This window comes from Rattus rattus, chromosome 11, assembly GCF_011064425.1.
Source record: "Rattus rattus isolate New Zealand chromosome 11, Rrattus_CSIRO_v1, whole genome shotgun sequence".
Taxonomy (NCBI): domain Eukaryota; kingdom Metazoa; phylum Chordata; class Mammalia; order Rodentia; family Muridae; genus Rattus; species Rattus rattus.
In genome coordinates, this window is record NC_046164.1 from 74,885,040 (window position 1) to 74,901,177 (window position 16,138).

The 16,138-nt window shown below is 49.4% G+C and overlaps 1 protein-coding gene across 1 annotated transcript in view; it reads right to left on the reverse strand.

Moving 5' to 3' along the window:
- Positions 1–14,240, reverse strand: part of Gck (glucokinase) — a 40,799-nt gene extending 26,559 nt beyond the window's left edge. Inside the window, exon 1 of the mRNA XM_032916344.1 lies at positions 13,986–14,240. Coding sequence (XP_032772235.1) covers positions 13,986–14,030 — 45 coding nt within the window. The 5' untranslated portion in view covers positions 14,031–14,240. The remainder of the gene's footprint in view (positions 1–13,985) is intronic.
- Between the last annotated feature and the right edge of the window lie 1,898 nt (positions 14,241–16,138).

Below are 16,138 nucleotides of genomic sequence, written 5' to 3' on the forward strand. Positions count from 1 at the left end.
TCTGTCTACCTAAATTCATTGCAGTACTCAGGACAACTGTGTTCAGGAAATACAGAACACTCCACACATCCTTTGCACGGTCTTGCTAATCTCCCCTGCCTTCTTCCAGCTTTAGTTACATGGGCTACCTAAGCAAGAACTTCTAGAAACTGATCTTTAACTTCCAGGGAGCTTAGTGTCTAGCAAACAAGAGAGAAATGGTTTAGTTGAAATTCAAACTGGCGGCCTTTTCTTCCCCTCCTTGGGTACTGAAAGATTGCTGTCATCATAGATAACTTAGTAGCTGCCCAGGACAGGAAGTTTACTACCAAGGGAACGAATGGTCGTGGATGTCCTTCCTCCAAGGAAGGCAACGGTACCAAACACTGACATTAGCTCATGCTAGTCAAAATGTACACGATCAAGCCAGTTGTCTTGGTATTTGGACAATGGGCTTTGCAATTATGCATGAGCCTAACACATGGCCTTTATGAGAAGCAAAAGACCTTGAGAAAACAGGAAGGGTCTCAGAACAGAGTGGGGTGGGGGTCCAGCTGCCAAGGCCAATGGTGGTGCTGGCAAGAAGTGAGCTAGAGACTGGATGGAGTGGAGCCTCTTCTGGGACCTCATCCTCTGTGATGGTGCCAGTGTCTGGAAATAGGACCAGTAAACTATAAACTTTAAAAAAAAGAAAAGAAAAAGAAATGAGAAGTATCAGTTGGCACACTATAGGGTCTTTGGAGAACATAAGAGAAACTGTGGGTTCTTTTTTGTTTGTTTACAAGACAGGGTTTCTCCAAGTAGCACTGGCTATCCTGGAACTCTCTCTCTGTAGACCAGACCTCAAACTCACAGATATCCACCTCCTGGGCGCTGGGATTAAAGGTTTGTGCCACCACCACCCAGATACTGTGGGTACTTTTGTTGTTTGTTTGTTTGTTTTGTTTTAGACAGGATCCTACTATACAGCCCTGACTGTCCTGGAACTTATTATACAGACCAGGCTGGCCTTGAACTCACAGAGATCTGCCTCTGCCTCCTGAGTGCTAAGATTAATGGAGTGTGCCACCGCACCGACGCTGAGGGGTTTCCGCTGGATCCTGTTTCTTAAAGGTCTTGTAGCCCCTGTGTAGGAGAAAGCAGGGGATGGAGGGAAGGGGGTTGGAGCAATTCCAGATGTGTGAGAAGAGACACCTCTGTCTCTGACAGCTGAGACTTAAGTCCCCTGGTAATAAAAGTAGAGTGGACAAGCAACATCCAAATGTAAGAGGTCCCTCACAGGCTGTGTTTGAACCCTTGGTCCCGGCTCTCTGCGCTGGTTTTGGGAGTGTCTGGAAGCTTTGGGTGTGACTTAGGTAGAAGTGGGTTGACATCTGTTTCTGATGCCTGCCCCATCTTTCGGATCTGCCCAGAAGTGAGCAAACCCCAGTGTTTTCCCAGTGTCACAGGCAGGAGCTTCCCACATTCCCTGTGTTTCCCATAGCCACGAACCTAACCAATCCTTCTTCCCTTCTGTGGCTCTGCTGAGTATTTGGTTCCACTATGGGAAAAGCAATTGATAAAGCAACTGGACACTCGGTTGTGAAAACGGAGAAGCTTAAAGAAGATTCAGGGCATGAAAAGAAAATTGAAAGAAGTCAGTGATGATAAGAAAAAAAATAATGGGGTTGGGGATTTAGCTCAGTGGTAGAGCACTTGCCTAGCAAGCGCAAAGCCCTGGGTTCGGTCCCCAGCTCCGAAAAAAAGAAAAGGAAAAAAAATAATACTCTAAGCTTGATTGACAGACACAAATTTGTTTTGATTTGAAATGGGGGAAATGGGGTTTCTCAACCTTGCCTAGGTTAGTCTCAAAGTCACAAGCTTCAGTGACCTGAGACCCAAACCTCTACACTCAGATCCAAACCCACATGTTTAAAAAGACCGCAAAAACAGTGATGGGGATGTGGCTTAGTGGTTAAGAGCACTTTTGGTTCTTGCAGGGGAACTGGGTTCAATCCCCATCCCCCACATGGTGGTTTGCTGACCTCTGTGGGTACAGGCGCGCATGTGGTACAGACACGTACGCAGGCAAAGCATTCAGACCCTGGGAGTAAAATAAATAAACCTTTCTTAGATTTTTATAAGTTAGGTTATCACAGGCTGGGAGATGGCTCGCTGGGCAAAGCACTTGCTTTAATGGTTTGAAGACCGAAGTTTAAGTTTCCATGAGCAGAACCCACGTAAAAGCTAGATGCCGAGAGTGGGATGACCCCGGATGATTTTGAGGCAGATACCCTGACCTGTGCAACAGTGATGGCAGGATGGCAGCCAGGCTGTCCTTTGACCTCTAAATGTGTGTGGAGTTGAGAGGACCTAACTCACTCCGTTTTAGCAGGCAGCCATGTTAGGCCTTAAGCTTCAGTTTTCCAGGACAGCTTAGGCTTCTCAGGAAAAAAAAAAAAAAACCAAAACAACAAAAACAAAACAAAACTAAAAAACCCCAACAACAACAACAACGAATGCAGGAAAAGGGCAGCCAATCAGCAACTGTCCCAACGTCTGGCCAGGGGCTTACAACATATATGGGAAAAGTCCCTCTAAGGTAACCCTCTCTCCCTCGAGGTACGAACCAATCAGAAGTGCACAAATATCCTATAACATAAACTCAACTAATCCTGATGAAGGAGCCCCAACCACAACTAGAAAACTCCCAACTGGCTTTAAAGGGGTCTGCAAACTTCCCTCAGGGTCGCCATTCTGCTTGGATGGCTGCCCCCCCGCCCTGCATGCTGGCTGTTTCTGCAGAATAAATGCTCTCTCACACTGTCTGAGTCTGGGGTGTTCCTTCAGTAATTCTCAGACCTTACAGCGCCATGCATTCTCCTGTATTCTTTCTCCCTCTCCCTCTCTCTCTTCTTCTTTCCCTCTCCCTCTCCCTCTCTCTTTCAAATATAATCAAATGTAACAGAAAAGACATTAAGAAAGAACTTTAAGAATAAGAAAGGGATTTAGTTCTAGATGAAGGGAGCTTAGAAGGCGCAGGAGAATCACGTGTGACTTATACCAATGTATTTCAAAAATCAGAAGAAATGGAAAATTTTCAAATAATGTAATTTGTTTAAAAATTCACTGAGGAAGCCAAGCCAAGCCAATAGTTGAAACGTAGAGTGATGTGGAAATCTTCCTCTTTATACAAATGCCAAGCCCAGTTGCTAAAAAAAAAAAAACTATGCTTATGGGGCTAAGAGTATAACTCAGTGGCAGAGTGCTTGCCTAGCATACAAAAGTCTTCAAAACAACTAAAAAATACGCTTATGGAAGTCTTGCCGGTGACTTGGAACAAACGTGACTTATTGAATGAGCGATGTCATTCACTGTTGTCATGAGGTTCTGTCTGTTAGGGAACGCACGTGACGGTATGGAGGCGGGACACCACATGCCTTGGCGTGACAGCAGGGTGGGAGAGCAGTTGTGGCTCTAACTCTGCACTTATATCTCCAGAACCCAGAATCCAAGACCTGCCTGCCTGCAAGATCTGGAAGGAGGGGTGGTGCATGTATTTAGTTCAAGACCGACCCGGTCTACAGAGTGAGTGCCCGGACAGTCAGGGCTACACAGGGAAACCCTGTCTCAAAAGACCAAAAGAAACAGATCTAGAAGGAGGGACAAATGAACTGAAATACCACATAGCAGGAGTCAGGGTGATGGGGGAGCGATGCTGAGGGATGGGGTACCACATAGCAGGAGCCAGGGTGATGGGGGAGAGATACAGGGGGATGGGGTACCACATAGCAGGAGTCAGGGTGATGGGGGAGCGATGCTGAGGGATGGGGTACCACATAGCAGGAGCCAGGGTGATGGGGGAGAGATACAGGGGGATGGGGTACCACATAGCAGGAGTCAGGGTGATGGGGGAGGGATGCTGAGGGATGGGGTACCACATAGTAGGAGCCAGGGTGATGGGGAAGGGATGCTGAGGGATGGGGTACCACATAGCAGGAGGGGTGATGGGGGAGCATGCTGAGGGTTGGGGTACCACATAGCAGGAGCCAGGGTGATGGGGGAGGGATGCTGAGGGATGGGGTACCACAAAGCAGGAGTCAGGGTGATGGGGGAGGGATGCTGAGGAATGGGGTACCACATAGCAGGAGTCAGGGTCATGGGGGAGTGATGCTGAGGGTTGGGGTACCACATAGCAGGAGCCAGGGTCATGGGGGAGAGATACAGGGGGATGGGACATAGGGGGAGAGGGTGTGGGCACAGTTCATGGGAACAAATGTGGACTTGTGCTGTCAGGCTCCATGTAGAGTCACTCGCCTTGTCAAACACACACCTGGTAAAAGGACCCAGTCTAGGAGACACAAAGAACCTTGCCAACTTAGTAAGATGATAACACCCCTATCTTAAAAGAAAATGTCTCCAAAGAATGTCCAGTGTAGATACCAAAACACATATGCCATCATTAGTCAAAGATAAATGGAAATTAAGTCACACTGGCATGCCACTGCATGGTCCCAGGGTGGCTCCCATTTAAAACGCAGGCAGGAGCAGGACCTGGGGGGACATGCATCAACGGGGCCCCTGTCCCTGTGCTGGGAAAGGCAGAGGCGTCGTCCTCTCTGGAAAAGAGGTTGGGAGTTTCTTCTGAGGTTAAAAGTCTTACACAGGGTCCTTCCACACATCTCTCTCTCTCTCTGCTTGCCAAATGGTCACCCATGTACATGCAAAGACTTGTGCTAGGATGTTCACAGGGCTTCACACATGACAGCTGAGGCTGGGAACAACCCAGGTGCTGACACAGCTGAGCAGTGGGAAAGGGCAAAGGCCAGCTTGCTGCTGACGTAGCAAAGCTCCCTGCCAGGGAAAGAACCAGATACAGCAGACTGTTTTACTTATAGACGCTCTGGAAAGGCAATTCTAAAGAGGGGGAAGCAGAGATTTCCGAGAACTGGAGCAGGAGAGGTGACTGTCATTGTGGAGGCAGAACAGGGACCTCTTGGAGTGATGGAACAAGTCCTTTGTCGTTATCTTGATTTTTGAGATAAGGTTTCTCTTTGTAGCCCTGGCTGCTCTGGAACTCACTCTGTAGACTAGGCTGGCCTCAAACTCAATAAGACGCCTCTGCCTCTCGTGTGCTGGGATTAAAGGTTCGCACCACCACTGCCCAGCTCAGTGGCAGGAGTCTTGATGGTGATGGTGCTTACATTTGACCAAACTGCACCTAAAAAGATGGCTTTAGGTTCTGGGTTTGAGTTTTTGAGTTGCGGTCTCACTATGGAGCTGAGGCCGGCCTTGAACTCCTCAGCCCCCTGTCTCCCCTTCCCAAGTGTCAGGATTACCTGTGGCCATCACCACACCTGGCTCAAAAGTGGATTTCCTTTTAGTTATATTATACATTTGGAAGGAAGAGCTGATGATGCTAGAGACAGATAGGCAGTCTCCTGGGAAGCCTTTTGGGCATTTAGGACCATGGAAGCTGTCATCCCAGCTCTGATACTGGGATGGATGTCTTGGGATTGGTAAAGGACTCTTTCTAGCTTTCTTCCATGAGCAATCTGTACCTTCAAAACTGCCGCCAGTTGTCATTAGATAGGGATCTCATGACAGACCCTGGGACAGAACTGCACAGGGATTAGAAGACAAATCTTTCCATCCACACAAGATTTTCTGTTTTAATGGGACCAAGGTGATCTGACTGTGGCCTGAAAGGCCTCTGGACAAGAAAGCCAAGGCTTCCTGGACTCGGGCCGGCTCTACTGAGTAGAAGAGAACATTCCCTGAGAACAAAGTCCTGGCAGGAGCTCCTCTTCTCCTTCATCTTAGATCTTAGGGCAAACATCAGCTGGCGGCTGTCACTCTTGGAGCCCGCACATTGCTCTCTGTGTTTGGGGTCTTTGCGTTCTGTGAGACAGAGCCAGGGAGTGGGATGCTGTGTCTCTTGCAGGTCCAGATTGCCAGGCCTGGCCTCTTGTGAGTACCCAGTGCTCGGCGATGGCCCAGCCAGCCAGAGGCTGATGCAACCTGGAGATGTGCGGGCCACTGGTCTCTGGTCTAACTTGTCTGATATCCTGTGACTTAGAACTGCTGTGACCTTGGGCTCGCCTCTTGCTGTGGTGCTCTTAAGGGTGGAGCAGACCCTGTTTTTGTTCCTTAAAGAGCTAGTATCTCTTCCTGCCTGACCACAAGCCCTTCATTCTGATCAGGGTCAGGCAGGAATATGCCCAGCTTTGGGCCCAAACCTACGTGGCTGGTCCTTACTGTCCGCATCGGCTGGATTTGCTTTCTAGACCTTGAGATACGTGGTGACGGAAGCCTCTCCCTGAAGGGATGGAGTGAAGTCCTGGGTGGATGCACCACACTGTTGCTATGTCAGGGACCCTAGCGTCTCAGCCCTATTGGATCAGAAAAGTCTTCCCTGGGTAAGGCCCAGAGCAATGGCGGTCTTCCTCTGGTCCACATGTGGATACTAATAGTTTGTGCAGAAAATATCCTCAGTCCATTTTCCCCCAGATATTTTTTTTCTTTTTTCTTTTTTTTTTTCAGAGGTGGGGACCAAACCCAGGGCCTTGCGCTTGCAAGGCAAGCGCTTTACCACTGAACTAAATCCCCAACCCCTTCCCAGATATTTAGCATATGAAGACTGCTCCCCTCTTGAGACTGCTCCTACTCAGAGCAGCCGAACCTACCTTCTTGTTCATCTGTATGCAATGACTGACTCCACCTCTGTGCTTAACTGTGCACTGAGCTCCTGGGGTGCTGAGGGTTCTCCATCCAGGCACCCAGTACACCAGTGCACCCCATCCCAGCTTTTCTGAATGTCCGTGTGTTTGTCTTTTCTTCAGTTCCTCTCTAACCTAGCCAGGTCAATCTCTGTAGCCATAGAAGGGCGAGACACCATACACTTTTGCTTCTGGGTTGCTTGGACTGTTTGTGCCTGTGACACTTGTGGTCTATCCGGCAGCCATGAGGGGAAAGTCAAGAGAGTCAGGAAAGCTAACCTAAGTCTTTCTGAGACTGAAAAACACGGGCCTCTGGGCTGTTGGCCAGGTAACATGACAAACCTTCCGATGTGCTCAGTTTAATTGGGTATCTGGAGCAGCACAACATCCCTAATGGACAGAGCAGCAATAACAAGTCATCCCTAGGCTTCAGGGAGAGGGCGTCTAAGTGAATGGAAACAAGGTGAAGTGGGCATCAGAGGGGACCCTGGGTGGATCAGGAGGGAAGAGGCCGGGAGCTCTAGTGAGGCAGGGAAGGAGGGCCCCCTACAAGGAGATGGAACCCCAGTGTTATGCCAGAAGAGGGCAGGCAAGGAGCTCTCCAGGAAGAAGGCCTAAGGGGAGGTTTTTGCTGTGTTCTGTCTGCTTTGTAAACACTCCAACCAGACAGCACGTGAGGGAGCTCAGCAGAGAGCGCTAGCTTTGAGTTACTCTTCTGTTGTTGAGATAAATCAACCCTGACAAAAGCAGCTTAGTGGAAAAAGGGCTGATTGATCCTGACTTGAAGCCCAAGGGATACGGTCCTTCACGGTGGGAAGACAAGGCAGTAGGCTGGGATAGTGTGGAGACAGAAGCCGGGGCTGGCTAGTCACATTGTATCCACATTCAGGAATCTGAGGGTAAACAGAAAATAGGACAAAGCCCACTCCCAGTAACCAGCTTCCTTCATGGAAACTCCACCTCCTAAAGGCTTCACAACCTTCCCAAACAGTGCCACTAGCTAGGGACCAGGTGTTTAAACATATGAAGACATTTCACATCATACCACAACAAGGTCCTCCCTAAACCACCAAGATCTGCTCATAGAATTCTTTCTCTAGCCCAAGATTTGCTTTCTCTGCCAAGTTGCCCCCAAGCCCCTGGAGACATCCAATTCTCCAGATCCATGGAAGTCACTCTGCCCACTTCCAAGAGGTTAAAGTTCTCCCAGATGGCTTAATGGAATGGGCTGTACCACACCTAAATGTGTTGAAGAAGCTATCTGGTCTACCTGCTGACTTTCTCTAGATAATCTCAGCCAAGGTGGCCTCAGACTTCCTGGATGCTCACGACATGTGCAGCCATTTAAAAAATGTTGTGGAGTTGGGTGGTGGTGGTGGTGCTGCTGCTGGTGCTGGTGGTGCTGGTTGTGGTGGTGGTGGTGCACGCCTTTAACCCAGCACTCAGGAGACAGAGGTAGGTGGATCTCTGAGTTTGAGGCCAGTCTGGTCTACAGAGTGAGTTCCAGGACAGCCAATGCTACACAGGGAAACTCTGTCTCAGAAAAAGAAAAAAAGAATGTGTGTGTGTGTGTGTGTGTGTGTGTGTGTGTGTGCATCCACACGCATGCGTGCTCCATGCATGCCATGGTATGCCTGAAGCTGAGAACGACTTTCAGGAGTCAGTTCTCTCCTTCCATCATATTGACTCTGGGGATCAAACTCAGGCCATTAGACCTGTCAGCAAGTTTCTTTCTCTACTGAGCCATCTCACTGGCATTGCCACCATATTGTTAGAGACAAGGTTTCTCGCTGAATCTAGAACTTGCTGACTTGGCAAAAATAACTTGTCAGTAAGCCCCAGGTATCCAATCCTTCTGCCTCCAACTTCCCAGCTCTGGGATTTCAGGTGTATGGCACCAGACTCGGGCTTTTATTTGGGTGCCTGGGTTGCAGACTTGGGGTCCTTATGGTTTCTCAGCAAGGACTTTACTAACTGAGACATCTCTTCAGCCCCCGTTGCAGCCAGTTTGAAAATGTGTTCGGGAGCTAATTTACCGATGGCAGGATTACTCCAGTGTTAAAGTGAGAGAAAGTACGATGCCCACCCAGGAACTAACTATCACCAAACGCTCTCTAGGTAAAGCAGGTCACTAAATATTTACACACGACACAAAGCGTTTTAAAAGTCATTTTCCTCCTTACTTAACTCTTGTTAGTGTCTATAATGGGCATGCATTTGTGTATGAATAATCATCTCGGTCACTGAAAATATTTCCGTGGATACTGTGGTACCTGCTAGACAATGGCCCCTCCCTAAAGCTCTGAGACAGCCACTAACAGCTCACAAACATGGTGAGTCCTCCTGACACCTGCTCTACACATGGAATTGGCTCACCCAGGAAGACTTGAGGAGTTACTCTTTCCTTTTTTTTTTTTTTTTCCTTTTCTTTTTTCCGGAGCTGGGGACCGAACCCAGGGCCTTGCGCTTGCTAGGCAAGCGCTCTACCACTGAGCTAAATCCCCAACCCCAAGTTACTCTTTCCTTAAATGTGGCAAAGAAAATAGAGTGCCCATGGGGTGCTTATGTCTATCTGAAGTACAAACCTAACTGGGCATCCTAATTTGGGTACCCCCTTTTGCAGGGGCCCCAGTAACCAGTGGCTATAGGAGTGCAAAGGGCTGGGCCTGCCTCAGAGGGGCTCCTAAACCACAGACACCAGAGTGGTCCTGACAATCTGCCCAGGACAACATTTTTTTCCTTCAACATGAGGCTCCATCACTGGCAATAGAAGGAGCACTGAGAATCCTTGGCACACAGAAACGGTCCGATGCCAAGGTTGTTTATGAGAGCAGGCCAGGTGTATACACATACACACACACACACACATACACATACACATACACATACATATACACATACACCTACACATACACATACACATACTTATACACATACACCTACACATACACACCAAACACATATCCAAACACACACACCCATACACACACACACACACACACATACACATACACACACACACACACACACACACACACACACACACACACACACATACCATACACATACACACACACACACACACATGCATATACACATACACATAACCATACACATACATATACACATACACATACACATACACATACATATATACATACACACACACATACCCATACCAATACACACACACATACCCATACCCATACCCATACACATACCCATACACATACATATACATAAGTTGACTCCTGTCTCCATGGATTCTGCATCAGTAGGTCTTTCTTCTGTATTCAGGAGCTGGAAGACTCCATAAACCCTGAAGGTAATTCCTACTTCAGAGCCTTTGTAGGACAAACAACCAAGGGAAAACATTCCTTCCTGCTGAGCCTTCCCCATGCAAGCTTCTCAGAAGGGCAACATTGGACAGGAAGGCTGGGGATGTGCATCCCGTTTGCAGCGTACCAAAGACCGGCCTATGGCAGGAGCTCCTTCCTCTCACACACCCGGCCCCGTGCACACACAGTGGGCCATGCGGGAGACTTCTGTATGAAAAGCAAAGGCTGTGACCTAGGACGGGTCTGAGCACACCCCACCATGTTCCTTTGTCCCTAATTCTGTCCTCCATGTGCTTACTTTTCATTAAAACTCTGTGTGTAAAGTTAGCTTTCCTTATTCTTGTAAGGGATGCTTCCAAGACCCTCAGTGGACGTGAAGACCTGGGAGACAAAGGGTGCCATTTATATCATGTTCCTCCTAGGCACGCATGCTTGTCATGAGCTTTAGTTTAGAAATCTGGCATAGTAAGAGATTAACAGTGATAATTAATAATAAAACAGAACAATTATAGCAATACCCCATGCTAAGTGTTCTTTTAAAATATACTGCTCTGCCGTGTCTCGCTTTTCCCGTGAGGAGAGATGATGAGTGCCTGTGTCATGAGATGGGCCGAGGGGAGGACACTAGGCATCGTGGAGCAGTTAGGCTACGGCACAAACGTTACTTGAACGCCAGGTTGAGATATTTGCCAGTCAACCTGATAATGCAGATAGCTTCTAAATGGCTACTGGGCAGGAAGTAGACACACCATATACTATATATTAATGTACAGTAAATTGTGGGTACACTTGACAAGAGTAGGATTTACAAAAGAGGGATGTGAGGTGTTTCATCCTACAATAAAGCAACATACAGTTTTTTTTTTGGTTCTTTTTTTTTTTTTTTTTTTCCGGAGCTGGGGACCGAACCCAGGGCCTTGCGCTTCCTAGGCAAGCGCCCTACCCCTGAGCTAAATCCCCAACCCCATGCAACATACAGTTTTAAGCTTCTTTTAGGGGCTGGAGAGATGGCTTAGCACTTAACAGTACATATTGTTCTTGCAAAGGACCAGAGTTCTGTTCCCAGCACCGATGGGGGGGTGCTCACAACTCCAGGGGATCCGATGTCTTCTAGGCTCTGAGGGCACTAGGACGCATGTGTGCACATTCACAGACACAGCTATACGTAAGTAGATAATTAAAAGTAAAAAGTGAATCTTTGAACCTTGTTAGCTTGTTTATGGAGTTTTCTGCATATTATCTTTGGACTGCAGTTGGCCACAGGTAAAAGAGATCATAAACTGACACAGCCAGAGAGGGCGTGGCACAGACTTGAACATATCTGTTGCTGACAGGGGAATGTTCTTAGATGCAGGGAGCTAATAATGTATAAGGGCAACGGGACCAGAGGGCAAATTAGGGAAGAGGTTGTGACTGAGGGGGGATCTTAAGCTGGGAGACAGGACAATGTAAGAGGCAGGGTCATGACTTCCTATAGATGTCCCAACCCTTGGGACCTGCGATCTGTCACCTTATGTGGTAAGGAAGGCTTGGAAGATATGATCTAGTTAGTGACTTGAGATGTGGTGATCCCGCATTATCTGTTCGGGCCGGGGCAGAAGAGGACAGAGATTATATGATGGTCAAACACAGGTGAGAGAGATGCAGAGGCCATCATCGAATATGGAAGGAAGGATACAGGTGCCTAGGAATTAGACTGGCCTGTAGGACTTTGACAGGAAGGGAAATGACATTTTCTATGGCACCCAGAAGGGGCCGGTCCTGCCAACACCTTTATTTTAACTCTAGGAGATCCATTTTAGAGTCTAGAACTTTAGCATAGCAAAGTGCATTGTTTTAAGCTCTTGAGTTTGTGACAGTTTGTCCTGGTAGCAACGGGAGACTCCCATTACACGCAGTAGGACCTGTAGGTCTGGCGAGCTCAGTGCCTACATTTCTAGTCTCATCTATCCATCTCCCCAGAGAGGCTATCAGCCCAGCAGCTGACCATCCTGACAGGCAGTTCTTCCTCCTCACAGCAGCTGGCGGAGGCAAACATCACTGTTCTAATTAATTAGTGATTAGTCATGGGCCAAAGAGGCCAAGAGGCAGCCTCCAGACTCAGCCTGGCCTGTCTGCCAGCTGAGGTCCAGACATCACCTCCCCCCAAAGACAGACTCAAAGTGGGGAGGAAGAGAGAAGCGCAGATCTGGCCCGTGGCTGCAGAAGATTCCATTGGGCAGGAGCCAGGTGTGGAAAGTCAGTCTCGGAGGCTACAGGGAACTGTAGGTCTGGATACATTGCTTATGGAATTGAGGACAAGAGTTAAGAAGCTAATGGGTCTGGGGGGAGGAAATGAGGTAGCTTATTTAACCCTTCTGTCTCCAGTCCTCCCGGCAGCTTCCTGCTACATCAGCTACTTAGAGTCTACCTGTGCGTAGCTTGGTCAAGTTAGGGACCCCTATGTACACACTAGACATAGACAGACACGCCCATGTGTGTGTCCTTTACAGACTCTTTTAAGGAGCCCTGAGAAGCCAGGGCATAGAAAGTAAGGACAGTTGACCCTGCAGTTCTCTGAAGAGGAGAGGTAGAAACGAACTACAATGAAGTAAACACAGAAGGCGTGGAGTTATGTGTAAGAAAAAGCCCATCTCCCTTCTAGCAGGCAAGGCCCAGTCCTCAATGGGGGCCACGCCTTTCTTGGAGGGAGTAGTTGCCCACTCAGGGGAACACCTATGCAGAGACTCCAAAGTTCCTTTCCTGTTTGAACAAACCCCTCTTTTCTGTCTCCAGCTACCTTGTGCTAGACACCAGCTTCCTTCTCCCCAGATGGTAGGAAGTGGTCCTTGTTTGGCCTGTCTTAGCTAAACCGAAGTGACCGTAGCAGGCCCATGTGGGACTTGGATGGGTCCTGGCCTGTCTCTGCCTGCACCATGCGGGCCCTCTCACTCCGGCTGGCTCTGGCTGTTTTTCTCCTAACATCATTAGCTCTGCCAGAAGCAGGCTAGGGGGTGTTTACGCTGACCTTGCCTTTTCACACAAAGAGGAGACAAGCCAGGGGGAAAATGTGCCCAAAATGACTGAATCCTGCTCCCTCCACAATGGGAGAGATGAGGGTGCTTGCCCTTCATGTTTCACAGCACATGCTCAGTCCCCATCACTTTCTTTGCTCACAGGTCAGCCCAAGGCCAGCGCTGACATCTGGAACTCTCTGTGGTTGGGAAGGGGACTGCCCTATGCTTCTTATTAAGGAGCAAGGTCCCTGTGAAGTGCTTCCTGCTAGGGAGGAGGAGGAAGAGGGGAGGGGTGAGGGAGGGAGGGGAGGGACAGGAAGGGGATGGGATGGGGATGGGAAGAGGAGGGAAAGGGGAGGGGATGGGGAAGGGAAGGGGAGGAGGGATGGAGGAGGGGATGGGGAGGGAAGATGATGGAGAGGGGAAGGGATGGGTCTGGGGAAGGGGAGGAAAAGGGAATGGGTCTGGGGAAGGGGAGGGGAAGGGAATGGGGATGGGGATGGGCAAGGGGAGGGGAAGGGAATGGGGATGGGGAAGGGGAGGGGAAGGGAGGAGAGGATGGGAGAGGAGAAGAGCGGAGGGGAGGGGGAGGGGAGGGGAGAGGAGGAGAAGGAGGCTGCCTTTGGCTTGTGGTAGCCGTTGAATACATTCTCAAAATAAGGCAGTAGGTTTGACCCACTAATAGCTCAGACAACCCAAATACCTCAATAGGATTTCTGTCCCCCCCTCCTCCCTCGACCCCAGAGTCTCTCTGTAGATTGCTTCCCAGACCTCTGAACAGCTCCACTGCTGGGTTATAACACCTGTCCAGGAAGTAGACTTCTTTCTGTCCCACAAGTGCCCCAAGTCACAGCTTTCTTAAAGATAAAAGCAGATTCTAAGGTACAGACCCTTATAGGCGGCAGCCAAACCTGTGAGTGTCGGGGGGGGGGCATGTACACAGATGCTTCTAAAAGGCTTCGTGAGGTAAATACCTTTTCCTTCTTGGTGGCCTCCATCCTGGCTCTGTCATCCAGCATCTGCGCAGCCACCAGCCCAGGTGAACTGGGACCCCCTCAGTGTTCCGCACCAGATTTCCAAAGCAGAAATAGTCCAGGCTTCTCTCACGGAGTCACGGCCAGCACGGGACCTCAGAGAACGATGATGTCCGCCTCAGGCTGGTTGAAGCCACAGCTTCCTCTTTTTCATTGTTCACTTCTGGACCCTTCCCCGCCAAGGCCTCCTCAGGCCCAGCAGCCTCTAGGAGGGGCCGTGTGGTTCCAGGGAAATGTCCTCAGTGTTGACTGACTTTTCCTAGCTATGCTGAGCTGTGAGGAACTGGTGGCCTCTAGACAGACTCAGCAAAAAAAGGTCTTTCCCTCCGGTGGCGTGGGGATGGCTTTTGAGTAATGAGGCAACAGGTAACTCTGCCCCTCACGGTTCAGCTTTCTTCTCCGAGCTCAGTCACAGTCGATGTTTCTGTTCTAACCAGGTGTGGAGTAGATGCCTCCCGTCAGGGCCTCTGTGCTCCTGAGAGGGCCTGTGGTTTCTATGGTGACCATTCTATCATTAGAGCCACCATGCAGAAAACTGGGACTGATGGCCAAAGGCCTCTCTACTCCCGTCACCATGGTGACCACTCTGTCACCCTGTCACTGCAGTGACTGCCAGCCTGGTAGACATTACCACCTGCTCAGTTCCCAGGTCAGTGCCTTAGTGCCTGTTACACTTACTAAGGAGCAGAGCCCTCTACGCCTGAGAACCAAAAGAACGGGAAAATCGTCTTTGCCTTCCAGCCTGGCCTTTGCACTGGAGACGGCTAGGAAGCTTCTTGTGACAAAGAAGCTTTCCCTTTCTTTCTCTTTGTCCTGGTCTGAAACCAGAACTAATGGTGGACCTGAACCACGCTGGCTCCACACTGCACGGGACTGTGCGTGTCTCTATTGCTATCCCTGGAAGCCTCAGCCCAGGGCATCTGTTGCTGGAATTAATTATTTTTGTTTTGTTAAAGATTTATTTACTTATTTTATGTATGTGAGTACACTGTCACTCTCTTCAGACACACCAGAAGAGGGCATCCGATCCCATGACAGGTTGTGAGCCACCATGTGGTTGCTGGGACTTGAACTCAGGACCTCTGGAAGAGCAGTCAGTGCTCTTAACCACTGAGCCATCTCCCCCCAACCCCCGTGTCAGTGCTCTTAACCACTGAGCCATCTCCCCCCCCCGTGTTTCTTCTTTTAAAAGTACTTATTAGCATATGTAATCCGTGTACAAAAGAATGCGTTTTATAATGGCATGTTCATTTAAATATATCATCTATTTTGACTATGAAAACATACACACACACACACACACACACACACACACAAACACACACACACATTACCACAGTCTGTTTAGTCAGGTTAGTATTACTTTTCGAATATGATTTCAGGGCTGACCACTTGGTATTGGACAACCAATTAAGGGGCTCATAAAAGGGAGACGCAACGTCTCCTGCTCCCCAAACTCCTTAGCTGTCTGTAGTCCCTTGTTTATGTTCAAGGCCCTGAGGCTCCTCCTTCCATGTCTACTGGTGCTGTTCACACTCCGGTCTTGCCCAGGCAGCCATCTCGTTGCATTCTTGTGGTTGGATCTTGCCCGTCATTTCTGAGACTCGCAACCTCACAGCAGATCTCCCCTCAAACGTTCCAAAGCGCCTACTTCGCAAACGCCCCGGTCCTTCTGCGACTATGTCTGGAGCGTGTGGCATTCGGACGGCAACCAGCATGTCCTGGCTTGTCTTCTGATGCTTCTCACTCTCTCTCACAAATCCTAGGGCAGATTTCTGTGCAGCGTGAGGCGGGAGCCCTCTGGATGGCCAGTGTTGGTATGGCGAGGTCTGTTCTGGGTCAGCAGGCGAGGCTTTTTGACTAGTTCAGGGTTGAGCCAGCCGGGCCATGAGGACCACTGGCACCCAGAGCCCTGGGACAGTTTCCTTGTGAGGACTTCTGCTCTGTGACTGTTGCTGTGGCGCTGCCGAGCTTGGCTTGGTGTGCCCAGCTCTGAGGGCAAACCTCATTTTCTTGCCTCTCCTCTGTATGCTCCTGTTCTCAGGTGGGACCTTCACACACTGAGGCTGAGGGGAGTCCACACGGGCTGTGGA